The sequence below is a fragment of the Oncorhynchus kisutch genome, linkage group LG2 (assembly GCF_002021735.2).
Source record: "Oncorhynchus kisutch isolate 150728-3 linkage group LG2, Okis_V2, whole genome shotgun sequence".
In the NCBI taxonomy this organism is placed as follows: Eukaryota; Metazoa; Chordata; class Actinopteri; order Salmoniformes; family Salmonidae; genus Oncorhynchus; species Oncorhynchus kisutch.
The window spans coordinates 4,143,961-4,169,249 of NC_034175.2; the positions used below are offsets into that span (position 1 = coordinate 4,143,961).

The 25,289-nt window shown below is 49.6% G+C and overlaps 1 protein-coding gene across 1 annotated transcript; it reads right to left on the reverse strand.

The window, feature by feature from the left end:
- Nucleotides 1–191: 191 nt before the first annotated feature.
- LOC109885413 (potassium/sodium hyperpolarization-activated cyclic nucleotide-gated channel 3-like) lies at nt 192–25,059 on the reverse strand. The gene is made up of 12 exons (XM_031803391.1): nt 23,017–25,059; nt 9,646–9,852; nt 8,751–8,973; nt 8,254–8,415; nt 5,839–6,057; nt 4,375–4,521; nt 3,623–3,863; nt 3,207–3,371; nt 2,117–2,502; nt 1,397–2,026; nt 535–631; nt 192–460 (listed from the first exon to the last, which is right to left on the reverse strand). Exons 1-12 carry the CDS (start codon nt 23,688–23,690, stop codon nt 192–194), a joined length of 3,420 nt encoding a protein of 1,139 aa, XP_031659251.1. The 5' UTR covers nt 23,691–25,059.
- Nucleotides 25,060–25,289: the final 230 nt, after the last annotated feature.

Below are 25,289 nucleotides of genomic sequence, written 5' to 3' on the forward strand. Positions count from 1 at the left end.
GAGAATGCTTAGATGTGGGTGTTGGGGTATGGGTGGAGGTTTGAACAGGGGCATGTTTGGCAGTATGGGTAGGGGGAGGTTTGGGGGTTGAAGTTGAGGTTGGGGCCTGAGGTTTAGAACTGGTAGGTGTTGGGGTTAGAGTTTGGCTTTTCATAAGGGCAGGTGAAGGAATAGAGATAGGAGTGGGAGGTTTACTGGAAGAAGGGGTGGGAATCAAGGTTGAGGTTGGAGCTAGTATGGGAGTGGAGGCTGGGGTGGAGGCTGGGGTGGGAGTGGAGGCTAGTATGGGAGTGGAGGCTGGGGTGGAGGCTGGGGTGGGAGTGGAGGCTGGGGTGGAGACTGGGGTGGGAGTGGAAGCTGGGGTGGAGGCTGGGGTGGGAGTGGAGGCTGGGGTGGGGGCTGGGGTGGGGACTGGGGTGGGAGTGGAGGCTGGGGTGGGGGTTGCAGTTAGGGTTTGGCTCTGAATGGGAACAGGAGTAGAAATAGGGGTAGGGGGACGATTGGAGGGTTGAGAGAGGGTAGTGGTAGGGGTACGAGTCTGGATAGGGGTAAAGGCTTTAGAGGGGGTAGGGGTGGGCCCAGATAGAGGGTAAGGGGAGGGGGGTGTAGGGGAGGACTTGATTAGGGGGCTCTGAAGAAGAGTGGGAGAGGAGGGTAGGGAAGAGGAGGGGGGAGAGGGGGACGCGAGAGAGGACTTGCGCCCATGGGTTTGTGGAAGTGAGAGAGGAGCACTGACAGAGGAGGGAGGGGGAGTGGAGGAGGGAGAGGGGGAAGAAGAGCGAGATGGGGGTGTAGGGGTGGGTTTGGGGCGAGGGGTTGAGGTGAGTGGAGTAGTTCCGGAAGAGGGAGGGATGGAGCAGTGGGGAGGAGAGGAGGAGCGAGATGGGGGTGTAGGGGTGGGTTTGGGGCGAGGGGTTGATGTGAGTGGAGTAGTTCCGGCAGAGGGAGGGATGGAGCAGTGGGGAGGAGAGGAGGAGCGAGATGGGGGTGTAGGGGTGGGTTTGGGGCGAGGGGTTGATGTGAGTGGAGTAGTTCCGGCAGAGGGAGGGATGGAGCAGTGGGGAGGAGAGGAGGAGCGAGATGGGGGTGTAGGGGTGAGTTTGGGGCGAGGGGTTAGTGGCAGGGCTGGGATGAGGGAGAAAGGAGCGGGAGCAGGGGAGGGGGTGGCAAAGGAGAGGGGGGTTTGTTTGGGGGAGGAAGTGTAGGAGGCCAGGGGAGAAGCTGATGTGGGTGTGGCTGCAGGTACAGCGACAGGATGTGTGTGTGTGGCTGTGTGTGTGTGTGCAGGGCAGTGTGTAGAGACAGGATCAGGGAGGGGCTGTATAGAGCCCAGGTTATGTGCTTGTATCTGTGCATTGAAGGGGGGCATCTGTAACCGTTGTGCTGGGACTTGTACTGGTAGGGGAGTAGTCAACACCCCCACACTGCCACCCCTGGCTAGCTGCGTCCCAGCCAGGAACGAGGCTGGCAGCAGGTTACCTCCAGAGGCCTTCCGCTCGAGAGGGGGGTGAGGCTGCATGCTTGCCCAGGATCGATGAGGCAGGGTGGGCTGCGAGGCTGAGAGGAGCCTGGCCTCCTGGGTGAGCCTCCCAAGTGCAGGCAGGCCCTGGTTGCTGCTGCCTCCGTGACGCAATAGCGCCTCCTTGGCTCCATGCTGGCCAGCCATGGAACTGCAAGTGTCTGACATGACACTGGTGGCTGCAGTTGGATTCACGTGGTAGAACAGATGGGGTGTGGTGGCCCCTCCTACCTTGGGGATTCCTGGGGTTCCACCCATCACTGAAGAGTATTCCGGGTGGAGGCGGAGACTGTAGTGCAGGGTCTTTCCTAATTGGACCGACGTGGAGACAGAGGAGGCCGGTGTGGGTGGGGTTTGAGCAACAGGGGGTGATATCACACCTCCCGGGGGGGCCATGGGGAAGGGCGAGGGGGAGGGGAAGGCAGGAAACCCCCCTCTAGGGGACAGCCCCCCCATCCCTCCTACCCCCATCATCCCAATGAGGGAACTCACAGAGGGGCGCAGGGGCTGCAGGACAGGGGGCCGCGGGGGGGAGAGGGGGAAGGAGACGGAGGATGATGGAGAGATGGAGGGGAGGAATATAGCGCCTCCTAGCGCATGTTGCTGCTGTAGCTGATGTTGAAGCTGCTGTTGCTGCTGCTGCTGGTGCATGAGGGCGATGGCCACGTTAGTCGTAGCGGCCGCCGTCTGGAGCGGAGCGTGGATCAGTGGAGCCCAGATCAGTGGGTGGGGCCTAGGGGAGACCGTACCACTTCCTCCCGTGGCCCCTCCCCTTCCTGCAGCGGCAGCAGCGATGGCCTCCTGCATGGCTGGCATGCTGTCGTGTTTAACAATCTGCTGAACCAGCATGCTGTCACAGGAGCCCAGCCCCCCCATGCCTAGCCCCGCCCCCCCTCCTCCTCGACCCCCACGCCCCAAACCGCTGCCCCCCGCCATGGAACCCGCCTGGGACGGCTTCCTCATCAGGATAGAGTTCTTCCTACCTGCAGAGGAGAACAAAGAAGAGAGAAGAGAATAGAATGAAACAATCAAAACAGAAACAAACTGATGGAGGGGATGGATACTGTTCCTGTCTGACACAAATGGAGGAAAACAAGAGCAAGAAGAAAGTGGTAGAAACTAAAGTGAGGGTCAAACAACACAGTTGTAACGAGGCTGACAGGGCTGAGTGGCGGATTACAGATCACAAACAGAACCAGGTATCTACTCTAGCTCTCTGTTCTAACAGCTCTCTGTTCTAACAGCTCTCTGTTCTAACAGCTCTCTGTTTTTCTAGCAGTTTCTCAATTCAATTCAATTCAATTCAAAGGGCTTTATTGGCATGGGACACATATTTTAACAGTACATAATAAACAAAAGTAAAATAAACAACACACATTTACAGTAAACATTACACTCACTAAAGTTCCAAAAGAATAAGGCCTTTTCAAATGTCATATTATGTGCAAATAGTTAAAGTATAAAAGGGAAAATAGTTTCTCTCTCCCTTAACCTGCCTTGAAGGGCTTCTGCAGGTCATTTACAAAGCACTTTAGAAATAAAATCTGAATTTATTTGAAAAATGCTATTCACTGGCAAGGTCTTTGCACAAAGTGCTATAGAAATGAAACTGAATTGAAAACTGAAAGTCATTGCAAGTAATGGACCGATTGGCAGGTGCTTGAGCCAATCGGGAGAGGATTAGTACCGATGCGGTCCAACCGGTCGACGGCCACCGTCTCGAAGGCCCGCCTCATCATAGGGTGTTCCTCCAGGACCTCGTTGAAGCTGTCCACACTGAGGGAGTAGAGACGACAGTATGTATCTGCTCTGACGCTCGCCGTCCTCCGGCCCCGAGTCAACAGACAGATCTCTGAGAGAGCGGGAGAGTGAGTGAGAGAGAGGGAGATGGACAGAGAGAGAGGAGGAAGTGCAGGTGTGGATAAAGAGGGAGAAGGGAAGAGGGGTGAGAGACTGGAAAAAATAAGATTTTGTTGAAGAAATTGTGAAATTGAAGAACTGATTAATCTAACTCACAGTCACACCTCTCCCCTTCCACTTCCCTTTTTCCTCACACTGTCCTTACCCTCAACCCTCCCTCCCCATTCTCCCTCCTCCCCTCACCCCCAAAGTAGGACCCGTCACTGAGTTTGGTCTCCTTGTTTCCGCGGGTGAGTATGCCGACTCGTCCGTGTTGAATGAAGTACATCTTGCGTCCCACCGTGCCCTCACGGATGATGAAGTCATTGGGCTGGAACACCTCGAAGCGAAGCTTGGTCAGCACTGCCGTCACAAAGTTAGGGTCCGCGTTAGCAAACAGCGGCATGTGAGCCACCAGGCTACGGCAGTTAAAGCTAACTATCGCCTGAGAGGGGGGGAAAGAGAGGGGGAGGGAGGAGTTGGGAAGTCAGTTAGAATGCACAAAAACTGAATTGTATCAGTACGTTTTAATTTTCTTTCATGTAAAATGTGTTTGAGGCAGTTTGAATCGACTGGTTTGAGCAGGAGTTTTTTTTGTTACACTATAGCTAGCTTTCGTAAATTGTAACAGTGTGTGTGCATGTGTGCCTGCCCGTGTGCCTGCCCGTGTGCCTGCCCGTGTGCCTGCCCGTGTGCCTGCCCGTGTGTCTGCCCGTGTGCCTGCCCGTGTGCCTGCCCGTGTGCCTGCCCGTGTGCCTGCATAAGTGGCTTGTGTGTGTGCGTGCCTCGTGCGCGCGTGTGTGTGCGCGTGTGTGCCTGTATCCATGGCTCGTGCGCGTGTGTGCTTGCCTTGTGCGTGTGTGTGCTTGCCTTGTGCGTGCGTGTGTGTGTGTGTGTGTGTGTGTGTGTGTGTGTGTGTGTGTGTGTGTGTGTGTGTGTGTGTGTGCGTGTGTTACCTCCTTTAGTGGTTCGCTGAGTTCACCCAGTATGTTCTCCTCGTCAAACATCTTGCCCTGGAAGCGATGCTCGTAGTACTCATGAATCCTCTGACGGACATCTGCAGGGAGCTTATGGAACGACATGTACTGCTCCACCTGCTTATACTGGAACACAACGTCAATACAACGTCAATACAATGTCAATACAACGGGAATACAACGATACAGCGTCAATACAGCGTCAATAAAGCGTCAATACAGCGTCAATACAAAGTCAATACAATGTTAATACAATGTTAATACAACGTTAATACAATGTTAATACAACGTTAATACAACATTCATACAACGTGAATACAATGTTAATACAACATTCATACAACGTGAATACAATGTTAATACAACGTTAATACAATGTTAATACAACGTGAATACAATGTTAATACATTGTTAATACAGCGTTAATACAATGTTAATACAACATTCATACAACGTGAATACAATGTTAATACAGCGTTAATACAATGTTAATACAACATTCATACAACGTGAATACAATGTTAATACAACGTTAATACAATGTTAATACAACATTCATACAACGTGAATACAATGTTAATACAATGTTAATACAACATTCATACAACGTGAATACAATGTTAATACAATGTTAATACAATGTTAATACATTGTTAATACAGCGTTAATAAAAGCACACATACACACACAATATGGGTGCTGCTGCTTTACTACAGTATAATACACACTATACTGCTTTACTACAGTATAATACACACTATACTGCTTTACTACAGTATAATACACACTATACTGCTTTACTACAGTATAATACACACTATACTGCTTTACTACCATATAATACACACTATACTGCTTTACTACAGTATAATACACACTATACTGCTTTACTACAGTATAATACACACTATACTGCTTCACTGCAGTATAATACACACTATACTGCTTTACTGCAGTATAATACACACTATACTGCTTTACTACAGTATAATACACACTATACTGCTTTACTACAGTATAATACACACTATACTGCTTTACTACAGTATAATACACACTATACTGCTTCACTGCAGCATAATACACACTATACTGCTTTACTACAGTATAATACACACTATACTGCTTTACTACAGTATAATACACACTATACTGCTTCACTGCAGTATAATACACACTATACTGCTTTACTACAGTATAATACACTATACTGCTTCACTGCAGTATAATACACACTATACTGCTTTACTACAGTATAATACACACTTGACTGGATGAACAGGAAGATTGTTTATGAGTGGAGTATGGTTCCTTTACCGTCTCCTGCCTTTGAGGAGTCATCAAATGAATTTGATGAATGGTAGGGTAAAGAGAATAAGGGACAGAGGAATGGAGAGAGAGAGATGGAGGGAGGGAGGGATAGAGAGGGTCCTAATCTCTTACTTTCTCCTGGTACTGTCGTCTTGAGGAGTCCAGGGACTGTATGAGAGCGGTGGCATGGCCGATGAACATGGCATAGCAGGTGGCACCAATGATCATACTGAGCATGGTGAGCCACACGTCTGTCATGCCCTCTGGAGCCTGGGCACCGTAGCCAATACACAACATGTGGCTCATTGCTTTGAAAAGGGCATAGGAGTACTGGATCCCCCACGTATCATTCTGGACGGAGAGAGAGAGATGGAGAGAGAGGTGGAGAGAGAGTTAAATAGGCCCTTCTACAGAGGGAGAGGGAGAGGTGGAGAGAGAGTTAAACAGGCCCTTCTACAGAGGAAGAGGGAGAGGTGGAGAGAGAGTTAAACAGGCCCTTCTACAGAGGAAGAGGGAGAGGTGGCGAGAGTGTTAAACAGGCCCTTCTACCTAGGGAGTCCGAGAGGAAGAGGTGGAGAGAGAGGTGGAGAGAGAGTTAAACAGGCCCTTCTACAGAGGGAGAGGGAGAGGTGGAGAGAGAGTTAAACAGGCCCTTCTACAGAGGAAGAGGGCGAGGTGGAGAGAGAGTTAAACAGGCCCTTCTACAGAGGAAGAGGGCGAGGTGGAGAGAGAGTTAAACAGGCCCTTCTACAGAGGGAGTCCGAGAGGAAGAGAGAGAGGTGGAGAGAGAGATGGAGAGAGAGATGGAGAGAGAGTTAAACAGGCCCTTCTACAGAGGGAGTCCGAGAGTACGAGAGAGAGGTGGAGAGAGAGATGGAGAGAGAGGTGGAGAGAGAGTTAAACAGGCCATTCTACAGAGGGAGTCTGAGAGTGAGAGGGAGAGGGAGAAGAAGGTGGAAGGGAGGGAGGGAGGGATGAGTGGTACAACACTAGTTAAGGTAATAGCTAGTTAACTAGTGTTGTACCACTCATCCCTTCTACCTTCTTCTCCCTCTTCCTCTCGGACTCTCTCTGTAGAATGGCCTGTGTAACTGTTTAACCTAGGCTAAAACTGTGGCTGTAAAGTGCTTGGTAGAGTTGCTCATTGCTTTTCCACTTCCTGCTGTGTAAAACAGACTACTAACAGGCAAAAGCTAGAGGAAAATAATAATGATAATAACAAAATGGCTCTAAAATATGTTATAAAGCCAGTGTGTGTTAGCCAATCATGCAATGAAGCATATTTATCTCAGGCTGAGTGTGTGTGTGACTATGTTTGTGATTGCTTGTGTGTGTGTGAGGCCAATTATATCCTGTTCTGTTAAATGGTCCGGTGGGTGGCACATGGCTTTCTCTGGGGGAAAACACTCAGCCTCAGCTGGCCTAGCAACAGTCACCCCGGCAACCACTGAGGAAACACTGCCGAGACGGGAGTCAGCGAAACACACAGCCATGTATGTGTGTGTGTGTGTGTGTGTGTGTGTGTGTGTGTGTGTGTGCGTGTGTGTGCGTGTGTGTGTTCATATCTCCATCCACTCTATCTGTAGGATGTTTAAGTTGGTTAATGTTTTATTGTGTTGATAGTGCCTTTTATTACAACCAGACATGCTGCTACATGAACTGTCTACACACACACACACACACTCTCTCTCTGTCTACACACACACACTCTCTCTCTCTCTCTCTCTCTCTCTGTCCACACACACACTCTCTCTCTCTCTCTCTGGCTACACACACAATCAGTCCACTACCCAGTAATCAGTGCACACACAAACACAATATCAATAATGTCAGACAGACAGACAGACAGACAGACAGACAGACAGACAGACAGACAGACAGACAGACAGACAGACAGACAGACAGACAGACAGACAGACAGACAGACAGACAGACAGACAGACAGACAGACAGACAGACAGACAGACAGACAGACAGACAGACAGACAGACAGACAGACAGATATACAGACAGGTAAAGACAGTCAGACAGACAGTCACAGATAGACAGACAGTCACAGGCAGCCAGACAGACAGGAAGACAGATAAACACAGACAGACAGACAGACAGACAGACAGACAGACAGACAGACAGACAGACAGACAGACAGACAGACAGACAGACAGACAGACAGACAGACAGACAGACAGACAGACAGACAGACAGACAGACAGGTAAAGACAGTCAGACAGACAGTCACAGATAGACAGACAGTCACAGGCAGCCAGACAGACAGGAAGACAGATAAACAGAGACAGACAGACAGACAGACAGACAGACAGACAGACAGACAGACAGACAGACAGACAGACAGACAGACAGACAGACAGACAGACAGACAGACAGACAGACAGACAGACAGACAGACAGACAGACAGACAGGTAAAGACAGTCAGACAGACAGTCACAGATGGACAGACAGTCACAGGCAGCCAGACAGACAGGAAGACAGATAAACAGAGACAGACAGACAGACAGACACGCAGACAGACAGACAGTGTAACTCACCACCATGTTATTCTTGGAGACCCAGCAGTCCAGGGGGAAGTCCTGCAGCATGGGAACCAGGAACTGTAGACATCCGTCCCAGTGGCACAGCAGCAGCATCATGCCTATCAGGTTGACTATCCTCACCATGGCACTGGCCAGGTCATAGGTCATATGGAAGATCTGGAGGGGGAGAGTTTGACATCACTTTAGTTTATTGACGTCTTGCGCGGGCACCTTTTATGACAGTTGCCTCTTCCCCAATGAAGAGATAGATCAGCTTCCCCCGTAGCGGTCTCTCTTTCCCCTATACTACGCTGACCTCTCCTTTCCAACTCTCAGCCTCTGCCTCTCTCCTCTCACCTCCCTCTCTCCCTCCCCTCTGGCATGTTCCACTGACTGCCCTCTACCTTCTCTCTGGAGGATGTAACCAGTGATTTGTGATAGTGGACGTAAGTCTCTCTTTCCCTCCCTCCCCTCTTTCTCTACCTCCTCTCCCTGTGTTCCCGGCCTCTCACCTCCTCCCACTGGTGGATGTAGCGTATGAGTCGTGACAGGCGCAGCAGGCGTAGCAGGCTGAGGATCTTGGTGAAGCGTACGATGCGGAGGGCCCTGGCCGTCCTGTAAACCTCTGAGTCCAGCCGGGCCTCCAAGTCCACCATCAGGAAGATGTAGTCCACAGGGATGGACGACACAAAGTCCACCGCAAACCAGCTCTTTAGGTAGCGCTGACGGATAGCCCTGTGGTAGCATAGCATACTATAAAAGTAATTTCTATGGTCTCACAGTTAGCTTAGCATTCTGGTATTATTCCTATGGTCTCACAGTTAGCTTAGCATAGCAAAGACCAACATTGATTCCTACGGCCCCAGTAGTTATGGTTCTTTAGAAGAAATAACAAACAACTCCATTCATTCACATTCTGGAAGAATACCACACAGGGAAACATTGCCTCCAGCTCTATGTCACCTTCACACACACACACACACACACACACACACACACACACACACACACACACACACACACACACACACACACACACACACACACACACACACACACACACACACACACAGACAGACAGACAGACAGACAGACAGACAGACAGACAGACAGACAGACAGACAGACAGACAGACAGACAGACAGACAGACAGACAGACAGACAGACAGACAGACAGACAGACAGACAGACAGACAGACAGACAGACAGACAGACAGACAGACAGACAGACAGACAGACAGACAGACAGACAGACAGACAGACAGACAGACAGACAGACAGACAGACACACACACACACACACACACACACACACACACACACACACACACACACACACACACACACACACACACACACACACACACACACACACACACACACACACACACACACACACACACTGACTTGGGGTCTAGCAGTATCTCAGTGCTGTCCTCCTTGACGATACCGGTCCTGAAGTTGAGGACCAGGTCAACCAGGAAGAGAGTATCAGAGACCACGTTGAAGATGATCCAGGGAGGTGTGTTCTCATCCTTAAAGAAGGTGATTCCTACTGGCAGGATGATCAGGTTCCCCATCATCAAACACAACATGATCAGATCCCAGTAGAACCTGGGAGAGGAGGGGAGGGGAGAGAGGGAGAGAGAGAGGTTTCCTATCATCAGACACAACATGATCAGATCCCAGTAGAACCTGGGAGAGGAGAGGAGAGGAGAGGGGGAGAGAGGGAGAGAGAGAGGTTTCCTATCATCAGACACAAAATGATCAGATCCCAGTAGAACCTGGGAGAGGAGAGGAGGGGGAGGGAGGGCAGGGAGAGAGAGGAGAGGAGAGGAGAGGAGAGGAGAGGAGAGGAGAGGAGAGGAGAGGAGAGGAGAGGAGAGGAGAGGAGAGGAGAGGAGAGGAGAGGAGAGGAGAGGAGAGGAGAGGAGAGGAGAGGAGAGGAGAGGAGAGGAGAGGAGAGGAGAGGAGAGGAGAGGAGAGGGAGAGGTTCACTATCATCAGACACAACATGATCAGATCCCAGTAGAACCTGGGAGAGGAGAGGAGAGCTATTAGACTCCCACTAGTCTGGCAGAAGACACCACTATCTAACCCTCCTACACACTGCTCCACTAGTCTGGCAGAAGACACCAGTATCTAACCCCCTACACACTACTCCTCTAGTCTGGCAGAAGACACCACTATCTCACTCCCTACACACTACTCCCACTAATCTGGCAGAAGACACCACTATCTCACTCCCTACACACTACTCCTCTAGTCTGGCAGAAGACACCACTATCTAACCCCCTACACACTACTCCCACTAGTCTGGCAGAAGACACCACTATCTAACCCCCTACACACTACTCCCTCTAGTCTGGCAGAAGACACCACTATCTAACCCCCCTACACACTACTCCCACTAGTCTGGCAGAAGACACCACTATCTCACCCCCTACACACTACTCCTCTAGTCTGGCAGAAGACACCACTATCTAACCCCCTAAACACTGCTCCTCTAGTCTGGCAGAAGACACCACTATCTAACCCCCCTACACACTACTCCTCTAGTCTGGCAGAAGACACCACTATCTCACCCCCTACACACTGCTCCTCTAGTCTGGCAGAAGACACCACTATCTAACCCCCTACACACTGCTCCTCTAGTCTGGCAGAAGACACCACTATCTAACCCCCTACACACTGCTCCTCTAGTCTGGCAGAAGACATCACTATCTAACCCCCTACACACTGCTCCTCTAGTCTGGCAGAAGACACCACTATCTCACCCCCCTACACACTACTCCTCTAGTCTGGCAGAAGACACCACTATCTAACCCCCTACACACTGCTCCTCTAGTCTGGCAGAAGACACCACTATCTAACCCCCTACACACTGCTCCCACTAGTCTGGCAGAAGACACCACTATCTCACCCCCCTACACACTGCTCCCACTAGTCTGGCAGAAGACACCACTATCTCACCCCCTACACACTGCTCCTCTAGTCTGGCAGAAGACACCACTATCTAACCCCCTACACACTGCTCCTCTAGTCTGGCAGAAGACACCACTATCTCACCCCCCTACACACTACTCCTCTAGTCTGGCAGAAGACACCACTATCTAACCCCCTACACACTGCTCCTCTAGTCTGGCAGAAGACACCACTATCTAACCCCCTACACACTACTCCTCTAGTCTGGCAGAAGACACCACTATCTCACCCCCTACACACTGCTCCACTAGTCTGGCAGAAGACACCACTATCTAACCCCCTACACACTGCTCCTCTAGTCTGGCAGAAGACACCACTATCTCACCCCCTACACACTGCTCCACTAGTCTGGCAGAAGACACCACTATCTAACCCCCTACACACTGCCCCTCTAGTCTGGCAGAAGACACCACTATCTAACCCCCTACACACTGCTCCTCTAGTCTGGCAGAAGACACCACTATCTCACCCCCCTACACACTACTCCTCTAGTCTGGCAGAAGACACCACTATCTAACCCCCTACACACTGCTCCTCTAGTCTGGCAGAAGACACCACTATCTAACCCCCTACACACTACTCCTCTAGTCTGGCAGAAGACACCACTATCTCACCCCCTACACACTGCTCCACTAGTCTGGCAGAAGACACCACTATCTAACCCCCTACACACTGCTCCTCTAGTCTGGCAGAAGACACCACTATCTCACCCCCTACACACTGCTCCACTAGTCTGGCAGAAGACACCACTATCTAACCCCCTACACACTACTCCTCTAGTCTGGCAGAAGACACCACTATCTAAACCCCTACACACTGCTCCTCTAGTCTGGCAGAAGACACCACTATCTAACCCCCTACACACTACTCCTCTAGTCTGGCAGAAGACACCACTATCTAACCCCCTACACACTACTCCCACTAGTCTGGCAGAAGACACCACTATCTAACCCCCTACAACACTACTCCTCTAGTCTGGCAGAAGACACCACTATCTAACCCCCTACACACTGCTCCTCTAGTCTGGCAGAAGACACCACTATCTAACCCCCCTACACACTACTCCTCTAGTCTGGCAGAAGACACCACTATCTAACCCCCTACACACTACTCCTCTAGTCTGGCAGAAGACACCACTATCTAACCCCCTACACACTGCTCCTCTAGTCTGGCAGAAGACACCACTATCTAACCCCCTACACACTGCTCCCACTAGTCTGGCAGAAGACACCACTATCTCACCCCCTACACACTGCTCCCACTAGTCTGGCAGAAGACACCACTATCTAACCCCCTACACACTGCTCCTCTAGTCTGGCAGAAGACACCACTATCTCACCCCCTACACACTACTCCTCTAGTCTGGCAGAAGACACCACTATCTAACCCCCTACACACTGCTCCCACTAGTCTGGCAGAAGACACCACTATCTAACCCCCTACACACTGCTCCTCTAGTCTGGCAGAAGACACCACTATCTAACCCCCTACACACTGATCCCACTAGTCTGGCAGAAGACACCACTATCTAACCCCCTACACACTACTCCACTAGTCTGGCAGAAGACACCGCTATCTAACCCCCTACACACTGCTCCTCTAGTCTGGCAGAAGACACCACTATCTAACCCCCTACACACTGCTCCACTAGTCTGGCAGAAGACACCACTATCTAACCCCCTACACACTGCTCCTCTAGTCTGGCAGAAGACACCACTATCTAACCCCCCTACACACTACTCCTCTAGTGTGGCAGAAGACACCACTATCTAACCCCCTACACACTACTCCTCTAGTCTGGCAGAAGACACCACTATCTAACCCCCTACACACTGCTCTGGCTTGTCTGCCAGTAGTCTTTAACATAGATAAATGAAGGTATGGCTAAACCTCAGTAGATTCAAGTAGCACATATAACAACATATTATCTGTCTCTGTGAGGCTCAGAGATTATGTACAAAGCAGACAGCCAGACAGACCGAAGGAGAGAGAGACACATATATATATATATTGTAGCGGTTTCAGGGGCTGTATGGTGAATGGACGGTATGTGCCTGCAAGGTTTCTGTGTTTTCTGCTTGCCAGAACCATGGACAGCTAAGTTAACATTTCCTCAGAGGCAGGCACATGGACATTTCAGGGGAAACTTCTAGACTGTAGCGGAACAGCCACACCTGTCTCCAGTTGTAATTAGAGCCAAACTGCGGACAGCTGAAACCAATCAGGGCCTCTACTTAACCGCGCCCTAGTTTTCTTTCTTGGTTCTTTCCTTTGACCCCGGCAGGTGAACGAGTAGGAGATGATTGGCGAGGTAGTGCGTACAGTGGAAAAAGAGGTTTACCGGAAAAAAGGAACTGATGATTTCAACAAGGATGGAACCCCTAAAGACTGAATTTGGAGGATCTTCCATTGGTAACAAAGTATTTACTCTGTTTGCTTTGAGTTGTGTATATGAGGAACGCTGCCGAAATCTGATAATAAAGTGGTTTAACTGGTGGTGTGTGTTTGTATGTCTAGACCCAGCCTTAATAAGATCTTGTAACTGAAACCCGCCACTATATATAAACTAAACACTATATAAAAATCCTAAACTTCACACATCTTCATTGTAAAGGGTTTAAACACTGTTTTCCATTCTTGTTCAATGAACCATAAACAATTAATGAACATGCACCTGTGGAACGGTCTTTAAGACACTAACAGCTTACAGACGGTAGACAATTAAGGTCATAGTTATGAAAACTTAGGACACTAAAGAGGCCTTTCTACTGACTCTGAAAACCCCCAAAAGAAAGCTGCCCAGGGTCCCTGCTCAGCTGTGTGAATGTGCCTTAGGCATTCTGCAAGGAGGCATGAGAACTGCAGATGTGGCCAGGGCAATAAATTGCAATGTCTGTACTGTGAGATGCCGAAGAAAGCACTACAGGGAGACAGGACGTCCTCGCAGTGGCAGGCCACGCGTAACAACACCTGCACAGGATTGGTACATCCGAACATCACACCTGCGGGACAGGTACAGGATGGCAACAACTGCCGAGTTATACCAGGAATGCACAATCCCTCCATCAGTGCTCAGACTGTCCGCAATAGGCTGAGAAAGGCTGGACTGAGGCATTGTAGGCCTGTTGTAAGGCAGGCCCTCACCAGACATCACAGGCAACAACGTCTCCTGGGCACAAACCCACCGTCACTGGACCAGACAGGACTGGCAAAAAGTGCTCTTCACTGACGAGTAGCGGTTTTGTCTCACCTGGGGTGATGGTGGGATTCGCGTCTATCGTCAAAGGAATGAGCGTTACAGCGAGGCCTGTACTCTGGAGCGGGATCGATTTGGAGATGGAGGGTCCGTCATGGTCTGGTGCGGTGTGTCACAGCGTCATCGGATTGAGCTTGTCATTGCAGGCAATCTCAACGCTGTGCATTACAGGGAAGACATCCTCCTCCCTCATGTGGTACCCTTCCTGCAGGCTCATCCTGACATGACCCTCCAGCATGACAATTTCACCAGCCATACTGCTCATTCTGTGCGTGATTTCCTGCAAGACAGGAATGTCAATGTCCTGCCATGGCCAGCGAAGAGCCCGGATCTCAATCCCATTGAGCACATCTGGGAAATGTTGGATCGGAGGGACACATTATTCCATTTCTGTTAGTCACATGTCTGTGGAACTTGTTCAGTTTATGTCTCAGTTGTTGAATCTTGTTATGTTCATACAAATATTTACACGTTAAGTTTGCTGAAAATAAACGCAGTTGACAGTGAGAGGATGTTTCTTTTTTTTCCTGAGTTTATATGTGTGTGTGTGAAGAGACTAAAGAACAGACACCTTCCAGAGAACATCACATCACCAAACCTCATTAAGTCTCTACACATTAGGTTCCTTTGTCCAAGCTGGGTTGTGACAGCTGATACCAGCACATTTTTGTGCCCACAAACAAATGACAACATTTAAAGGTCAAGTCTGGAGAAGGGAAGAATGGGAGGGATTTTTTTCAGGGGAAAGATTAAAATGCTTGATGCTCAGAAATGGGTGTCTGAATTGTTGCTGTGTGGTACAATACGTGCTGGGTACTTGCAGACCAGGCAGTCTGGCTGTTCTACACTAGAAAAAAAGTTACCAAAAGGTTATCGGCTGTCCCCATAGGAGAACCCTTTTTGTTTCCAGGTAGAACTCATTTGAGATCCATGTAGAACCACAGAGGGTTCTACATGGACCCCTAATGGGTTCTTCAAAGGGTTTGCCAATGGGAACAGCCAAAGAACACTTTTAGGTTCTAGATAGCACCTTGTGTTCTAAGTGCATTTGCCCTATGGCTGGGTGTGGTTGGCTAAAAGGGAACCAGATGCATAGTGAGAGAAATTAGTTCAATCTGTATTCATCCTGTTACACCCACATAAACCAATCTGTATTCATCCTGTTACACCCACATAAACCAATCTGTATTCATCCTGTTACACCCACATAAACCAATCTGTATTCATCCTGTTAGACCCACATAAACCAATCTGTATTCATCCTGTTAGACCCACATAAACCAATCTGTATTCATCCTGTTACACCACATAAACCAATCTGTATTCATCCTGTTACACCCACATAAACCAATCTGTATTCATCCTGTTACACCCACATAAACCAATCTGTATTCATCCTGTTACACCCACATAAACCAATCTGTATTCATCCTGTTACACCCACATAAACCAATCTGTATTCATCCTGTTACACCCACATAAACCAATCTGTATTCATCCTGTTACACCCACATAAACCAATCTGTATTCATCCTGTTACACCCACATAAACCAATCTGTATTCATCCTGTTACACCCACATAAACCAATCTGTATTCATCCTGTTACACCCACATAAACCAATCTGTATTCATCCTGTTACACCCACATAAAACCAATCTGTATTCATCCTGTTACACCCACATAAACCAATCTGTATTCATCCTGTTACACCCACATAAACCAATCTGTATTCATCCTGTTACACCCACATAAACCAATCTGTATTCATCCTGTTACACCCACATAAACCAATCTGTATTCATCCTGTTACACCCACATAAACCAATCTGGATGAATACGTTCCCAGATCTGTTTTTGCTGAACAGAGTTCCAGTCAATTTATTTCAGGAAATGAATGTCATAGAAATTCCAATTCTGAATTGTAAGATTCTCATTGACATCCTCACCAGTGTTCTATTCATGAGCAGACTGGAGTTGGAATGGAATTTCTGCTCTAATGGACTCCAACCAAGCAGTCATCTCTCTTAATACAAGTCACTTCCTTCCTGTGTCTCAGTTAATTGTTTTCCTGAACTTGACAAAATGTAAATTACAACTAAGGTTCCGGTGTATGGGTAGACACACATGCAGAGACATGCTCAGCCACACCTTGAAGTATCTGCAGGTTATTAAAGAAATAGCAGAACATTTCTGACATGCAAATTAGTCTTATCTCATCTTCCTAATCTTAGCTGATACAGTAAATACCAACTTCTTTCTCTTAAACAAAACTAAAGCATCTGGGACATATCTACTTTTCCCTCTCTCTCTTTCCCTCTTTCTCCTTCCACCCTCTCTCTTTCCCCTCTTTCTCCTCCCCCCTCTCTTTCCTCCCTTTCTCCTTCCCCCTCTCTCTCTTTCCTCCCTTTCTCCTTCCCCCTCTCTCTCGTTCCTCTCTTTCTTCTTCCCCCTCTCTCTCTTTCCCTCTTTCTCCTCCCCCTCTATCTTTCCCTCTTTCTCCTTCCACCCTCTCTTTCCCCTCTTTCCCCCCCCCCTCTATCTTTCCCTCTTTCTCCTTCCACCCTCTCTTTCCCCTCTTTCTCCTCCCCCCTTCTCTTTCCTCTCTTTCTCCTCCCCCCTCTCTCTTTCCTCCCTTTCTCCTTCCCCCCCTCTCTCTTACCTCTCTTTCTTCTTCCCCCTCTCTCTCTTTCCACTCTTTCTCCTTCCCCCTCTCTCTCGTTACCCTCTTTCCCCTTCCACTTTCTTTCCCCACTTTCTCCCTCCCCCTGCCTCACTGTATTCTCACAATTATTATTTTAGCTTAATTAAAGCTTTATTGGCCTGAAATATATGCATATCTAATATATTGTCTCTCTCCCTCTATTGTCTCTCTTAATACGTTTTTCTCCAACTGTCTCCCCCTCTCTTTCTGTTCCTCATTATGTCCTGGCTACTCGTATTATCTTAATGAGGTGAAGGGTGTGAGAGCTTATCACCAGACTCAACAAGATAGACTTTACACACACACACACACACACACACACACACACACACACACACACACACACACACACACACACACACACACACACACACACACACACACACACACACACACACACACACACACACACACACACACACCCCTCCGGAGACCAAGGTCATCATCAGGACAAAACACACCTTAGGGCTTTGCCACTAAGCTCTCTGTCTTTCGTTCCCTCTGTTGTTCCCTCCTCACCAGTCTGCCGCTCTCCCTTCTCTATTCATATATCCAATCTACAAGTACCTAATTGAAAGATTAGATGCCTGAATTATGCATAATGAATACACTACATGCACAATTTAGAATATTATGCATAATTTATGCATATTCAATTGTGATAACATAATGAATAATGCAGTCATTTACATATTGTGATGGAATGTGTGAATAGTAATAAGTGCAAAGGGAGGAAATCCAATTCTCTAACCTCTCCTCTGTACTTCCCTCATCCCTCCATCACCTGACTGAAATCAGTAGAGGGATAGCTGATCTCCATTGAGTTGTAGAGTGTGAGAAAGAAAAAAGAGAGAATGTGTGTGTGTTCGTATGTGTGTGTGTTTGTGTGTGTGTGTGTGTGTGTGTGTTCGTATGTGTGTGTGTGTGCGTGCGTTTGAATGAGGCTGGAGGAACCAAAGTGGGCCAGGAGACTGGGGGATCAAGTAATCCATTGTTTCTGAGGCCTGTCTGGAGATTACTACTCTGTCTCTCTCGCCACACAGAAACCACTCGACAGGTGGTTGATTATCCATCAGTCTACAAAGTTAAAAAAAGTTTCAAACACTCCCAAGGCTAGCAACCACCAGACAATTTCTCATCTAATTCCCTAAAGTGATTTGATTTATTTTTTATTTAATTAGGCAAGTCAGTTAAGAACAAATTTTTATTTACAATGACGGCCTACCCCGGCTAAACCCTAACCCGGACGACGCTGGGCCAATTGTGCACAGCCCTATGGGACTCCTAATCACAGCCGGTTGTGATACAGCCTGGAATTGAACCAGGGTCTGTGGTGACACTTCTAGCACTGAGATGCAGTGCCTTAGACTGCTGCACCACTCGGGAGCCCTGTGTTTTCAACATGTTTACCCATCTAATTCCCTGAAGTGATTTCAACATGATGAAATGTTCACAGACATCCAACTCCTGAAGTTAAAGACATTATATTTTAAAGGATCACCTCACCTCATTCTAAGGACTGTCAATGTGACAGTTTTTTCCTATAAAGATTTGTGATTCTAAAACACTGTCAGTAAGTAGCCAGCTTTGTTGTGGTGGGTTCACTCACAAGACCACACACACAGGGCCAGGCCAGCAGGGGGTGTTGTGTCAGGTTCACTCACAAGACCACACACACAGGGCCAGGCCAGCAGGGGGTGTTGTGGCAGGTTCACTCACAAGACCACACACACAGGGCCAGGCCAGCAGGGGGTGTTGTGGTGGGTTCACTCACAAAACCACACACACAGGGCCAGGCCAGCAGGGGGTGTTGTGGCGGGTTCACTCACAAGACCACACACACAGGGCCAGGCCAGCAGGGGGTGTTGTGGCAGGTTCACTCCCAAGACCACACACACAGGGCCAGGCCAGCAGGGGGTGTTGTGGCGGGTTCACTCACAAGACCAAACACACAGGGCCAGGCCAGCAGGGGGTGTTGTGGCAGGTTCACTCCCAAGACCACACACACAGGGCCAGGCCAGCAGGGGGTGTTGTGGCGGGTACACTCACAAGACCAAACACACAGGGCCAGGCCAGCAGGGGGTGTTGTGGCAGGTTCACTCCCAAGACCACACACACAGGGCCAGGCCAGCTGGAGGTGTTGTGGCGGGTTCACTCCCAAGACCACACACACAGGGCCAGGCCAGCAGGGAGTGTTGTGGTGGGGTGGGTTCACTCCCAAGACCACACACACAGGGCCAGGCCAGCAGGGGGTGTTGTGGTGGGTTCACTCACAAGACCACACACACAGGGCCAGGCCAGCAGGCCTCCATGTAAAACCCTGTCTATATCAAATCAAATCAAGAAATAGAGTTAAGAAAATACTTACTAAAAAAAGTAACACAATAAAATAACAATAACGAGGCAATACACAGGGGGTACCGAGTCAGTGCGCGGGGGTACGGGTTAGTCGAGTGCTAACATGCGTGCTTTGTCCTGAACTTGTCCACATTCTTATTATGCCCACATTTTAGACACATTTTTTAGACACGATTGAAAGACCAGGTCAAGATCAGGACAAAGGACGCATGTTAGCGGCAGGTATAAACAGGGCTTATGCGTGATTGATTTTTATGGGCAAGCACAGTGACAACTTACATCACAGATATTTCACACAGAGAACACACAGTGTGTGCATGTGGTGTGTGTGTTGTGCATGTATGTGCATGTGTGTGTGTGTTGTGTGTGTAACACATCATGTCTCATTATATCCTCTATCAGATTGGTTCAATTAACCTACTGCAGTGTGCTAAATCAGGGTCACAGTGTTTCTTGATAGTCAAACAAATCTACTTTGAAACTAAAATACACATCTCACACACATGGTTATGGGCTTAAAACAAGAAGATACCTGACCATGTCAGATATAGAGTTAAAATGTATTCCATTTTGAGTTCGCATCCCAATATTACACTTTATATACATCACAGAAGACTGAAATATAACAAAACTGTTTGACATAGAAACATCAGATATTCAGCGGCATTTTTGAAATAATGTTTATTACTTATAAAAGTCTGAAAAATATGAATAACATTCCACCCGTGAAGCCACTAGGTAATTTGACCAAAATAAACTAGACAGGACACAGCACATTCTAAGAAAGTATCTCCCTCCCTCACCCTCCCTCTCTCCTCCTTCTCTCCCCTCCCTCTCTCCTCCTCTCCCCTCTGTCTTTTCCCCTCTCTCTCTCCTCCTTCTCTCCCCTCTGTCTTCTCCCCTCCCTCTCTCCTCCTTCTCTCCCCTCTCTGTCTTTTCCCCTCCCTCTCTCCTCCTTCTCTTCCCTCTCTGTCTTTTCCCCTCCCTCTCTCCCCCTTCTCTCCCCTCTCTGTCTTTTCCCCTCCCTCTCTCCTCCTTGTCTCCCCTCTCTCTTTCCCCCTCCCTCTCTCCTCCTTCTCTCCCCTCTCTGTCTTTTCCCCTCCCTCTCTCCTCCTTCTCTCCCCTCTCTGTCTTTTCCCCTCCCTGTCTTTTCCCCTCCCTCTCTCCTCCTTCTCTCCCCTGTCTGTCTTTTCCCCTCCCTCTCCCCTCCTTCTCTCCCCTCTCTGTCTTTTCCCCTCCCTCTCTCCTCCTTGTCTCCCCTCTCTCTTTCCCCCTCCCTCTCTCCTCCTTCTCTCCCCTCTCTGTCTTTTCCCCTCCCTCTCTCCTCCTTCTCTCCCCTCTCTGTCTTTTCCCCTCCCTGTCTTTTCCCCTCCCTCTCTCCTCCTTCTCTCCCCTGTCTGTCTTTTCCCCTCCCTCTCCCCTCCTTCTCTCCCCTCTCTGTCTTTTTCCCTCCCTCTCTCCTCCTTCTCTCCCCTCTGTCTTTTCCCCTCCCTCTCTCCTCCTTCTCTCCCCTCTCTCTTTCCCCCTCCCTCTCTCCTCCTTCTCTCCCCTCTCTGTCTTTTCCCCTCCCTCTCCCCTCCTTCTCTCCCCTCTCTGTCTTCCCCCTAGACAGGACACAGCACATTCTAAGAAAGTATCTCCCTCCCTCACCCTCCCTCTCTCCTCCTTCTCTCCCCTCCGTCTCTCCTCCTCTCCCCTGTGTCTTTCCCCTCTCTCTCTCCTCCTTCTCTCCCCTCTGTCTTCTCCCCTCCCTCTCTCCTCCTTCTCTCCCCTCTCTGTCTTTTCCCCTCCCTCTCTCCTCCTTGTCTTCCCTCTCTGTCTTTTCGCCTCCCTCTCTCCCCCTTCTCTCCCCTCTTTGTCTTTTCCCCTCCCTCTCTCCTCCTTGTCTCCCCTCTCTCTTTCCCCCTCCCTCTCTCCTCCTTCTCTCCCCTCTCTGTCTTTTCCCCTCCCTCTCTCCCCCTTCTCTCCCCTCTCTGTCTTTCCCCCTCCCTCTCTCCTCCTTCTCTCCCCTCTCTCTTTCCCCCTCCCTCTCTCCTCCTTCTCTCCCCTCTCTGTCTTTCCCCCTCCCTCTCTCCTCCTTCTCTCCCCTCTCTGTCTTTTCCCCTCCCTCTCTCCTCCTTCTCTCCCCTCTCTGTCTTCCCCCTCCCTCTCTCCTCCTTCTCTCCCCTCTCTCTTTCCCCCTCCCTCTCTCCCCCTTCCTCTGATTCCCTTCCTTCAATTCTCCCTCTATTCACAAAACCTCTCTTTCTCTCTCTATTCTAAGGAGCTTCTACTAACTTAGTAACAAGGACGTTCCTGAAGGATGTTCCCCAACTTCCTCATCAGCTCACCACCAGCCAGCCTGCACATCCCGTTTCTTCTCTCCCTCTGTCTTTCCTCTCAGGGTACATCCCATTAGCTTCCCCTTCTCAGCCTCTCCTTCACTGGTCTGAAAGACTTGATAAACTGTGGAAACCTCATCAAATCTCTTCAGTGGTTATGAGGGAAAGGAAAGGACTCAAGGAGATGAGGCTATAGAGGTCAAATGAAGACACAGCCTTTATTCATTGATATGGATGGAATGGAGTATCCTACATGAGATTTGATAGGGGTGACATGCTCTCTCTCTATGCTGTCCTGTCTTTCACACCTCTTTCTCTCCCCCTCTCTCTTTCCATCCCTCCCTCTCCCCTCCTTCTCTCCCCTCTCTGTCTTCCCCCTCCCTCTCTCCTCCTTCTCTCCCCCTCTCTCTTTCCATCCCTCCCTCTCCCCTCCTTCTCTCCCCTCTCTGTCTTCCCCCTCCCTCTCTCCTCTTTCTCTCCCCCTCTCTCTTTCCATCCCTCCCTCTCTCCTCCTTCTCTCCCCCTCTCTCTTTCCATCCCTCCCTCTCCCCTCCTTCTCTCCCCTCTCTGTCTTCCCCCTCCCTCTCTCCTCTTTCTCTCCCCCTCTCTCTTTCCATCCCTCCCTCTCTCCTCCTTCTCTCCCCCTCTCTCTTTCCATCCCTCCCTCTCCCCTCCTTCTCTCCCCTCTCTGTCTGACCTGTTCCCTCCACTGTCTTATATATCCTCAACACATCTCTCTCCCTCTGATCATCCCTTTATCCATCATCCATCCATCCATCCCCTCTATTCTCCATCTCCTGATCACTCCTCTCTTTTCTTCTTCTCTCTTCCTTCCCTCTCTTTCTTACCTGAAGGAGGATGAACATATTCTCCCTCTGGGTCATGGCCCCACTGTGTCTTTCACCTCGTCTCTCTCCCATCCAAAGACACCCAGACTCCTTCTCCCCTCCCTCACTCTGCCTCTCCACCCCACCCTCTCCGTGGGGTGGAGCTGAAGTGGCTGTCAGAGGGCATGATATTTTCCATTCCCTAGGGCTGTAGGGGTGTATGGTGCGTACCTGAAGTCGCTGTAGGGGTGTATGGTGCGTACCTGAAGTCGCTGTAGGGGTGTATGGTGCGTACCTGAAGTCGCTGTAGGGGTGTATGGTGCGTACCTGAAGTCGCTGTAGGGGTGTATGATCCACTCCCCTGCTGATTTGAGTCTCTCCTGCTCCATGGCCACGGCCTTGTGGGACCCAAACATGCGCAGGCTGAACTTGTTGACCCCCGGCTGCAGCATGGCTCCAAACTGTCTCTGGATGAAGGTGGACTGGTTGGAGTAGCTGTAGTCCTCCCCGTCTAGACCCATCCCAAACCCCCCCATGCCCCCCGTCCCAGACAGACTCCCCATCTCCGGCGTGCCTGCCACGGTGTTACAAGCCGTGTTTGTCGTGGTTTCCGGGCCCAACGCTACAACGACCACTCCGGTGCCGGTGGAGGAGGAAGTGGAGGCAAGGGCGGCGCGTGACGAGGAAAAGCCAACAGAACGCTGCTGGGTGGAGGAGAAGGGGGCTGGAGGAGGGGGCAGGGGGACTGGGGTGGTCGGAGTGCCAGCTGAATGGAAGGGGAGGCCGTCTCTGGTGGCACTCAAGATGGAGAGGCGCCGTCGCCCCCCTCCGGAACCGGACCCCTCGACCCCTGACCTGTCACCCTCCAGCGATGCCTGGGAGAGGCGGTACCCTGGGGAGGGAAGGCTGCCCTTACTGCGCCTTTTAGAGTCTCCTCCACTACGACCCGGCCGACCCTCACCCCCGCCAGGGGGCCCAACACCTCCCGCCACCCCATCCATCCCCTAACCAGGGAGAAGGGGGACAAAGGTAGATCAATATAACCTGTCACTCTCACTCTGGAAACAGATTGTCAAAACGGGACAATATGTCCTGTCAATGTTCAACTAGGAGCCTAATAACAGGCTACTAGCTAAGACTGTCTGGGGAAAGAGAAAGGTGGTGATTAAATAGTTGACCTCAAGTTTTTATAATCTCCAATGGCTTGTAGTGATCTGTCTCCTCTCCACTGATCTGTGCATCCTAACCCCACCTCTGGGTGTTTGCCACGTAAAAACAATAGATTTGTCACTCCAAAAATATGCTGGCAGTGCTTTCTCTTATCTCCTCCTTTCCCCAGCTCGCTTTTCTTCATCGAGATCTCTCCATCCTCCCTTGTTCTCCTGGCCTGAGGCCCACCTTCTCCTTTCTACTGACGCCCTCAGAGTTTCCACACCAGGCATATTGGCACCTAATTCCTGGTCTCTCTCTCAGGGATAATGACGCAGGTCGCTCTTTGACCCTCCCTCTCTGGTTGTCAAGGATATGTCTCCCTCTTGCTCTCATCGACACATAGTAGTATTCTGTAAGAGTTCATCTTGACAGTGGATGAGAGGTGGTAGTTTTGGGTGGTTGGCTACCTATGAATGACAAGTACACGTGAGCCTCATCAGCACGGATTGGTTTGTTTTAACGGACACAAACGGGCACGAGACACACACAGACGGACACTTGCACACAGTCTGACTCACCAACGCACCGATTTATACTGAAACACGCTTTCAAACACAGACAGAGATACACACACAAAGACACGAAAATAAGCAAGAGTACATATGCAAGTGGTGGTACCCCCAATTTAGTCGACACTCGCCTAACACCCAATAATATCCCCTTTGTCCGGGCACGTAAAACAAGACAAGCTGTTAGCGTCAGCATTAGGGTTATTTTCGGAATCCAGTTCGGAAACACACAAACAGAACAGACAACCTGGGCAAGTGCAGAATATGTGACGTCTACAAATCCGCCCGGATAAATGTTCTGCTATTTCAGACGCGTTTCCCCTCCTCTTCCACTTCTCCAGTCACTCCCAATGACATCCTTGGACCGTTACAGCGACATCTTTGGAGCCCATCCTATTAATTTACGATTAACAAAACCTTCGTTTCATTTACATGTTTTTAACGAATCTTGTTGAATCAAACCATGCAAGGAAATGAAGTGCACTTGAATGAATTATATCCACGAAGAACTGTTCCAACCGGTATAACTTGTTGAGCTTGAGAAGGAATAGCCAAATATTTAAATAGGCAATTCTATGGCCAATCATAACTCAAAAGGAACGCGACACCAGTCTTACTATTCTGATTCCGATTGCAGGCTGACTTCCAAAACACCCGTCACCTCTCAGGCACGCAAGCACGCACGCAACTGAAATATTAAATAAATAAATACACACAAAGGTCTGAATCTAATCGACGTGTTACCATGGCAGCCGCATCCCCATCACCCTTCCTTCCCCAGGCACACAGCACAGGTATGGGTGCCGCGTCATCCACCCCAATACAAGGAGCGAATTGCGCGAGGGAGGGAAATAAAGAGAAAGAGAGAGAGAGGTGCGT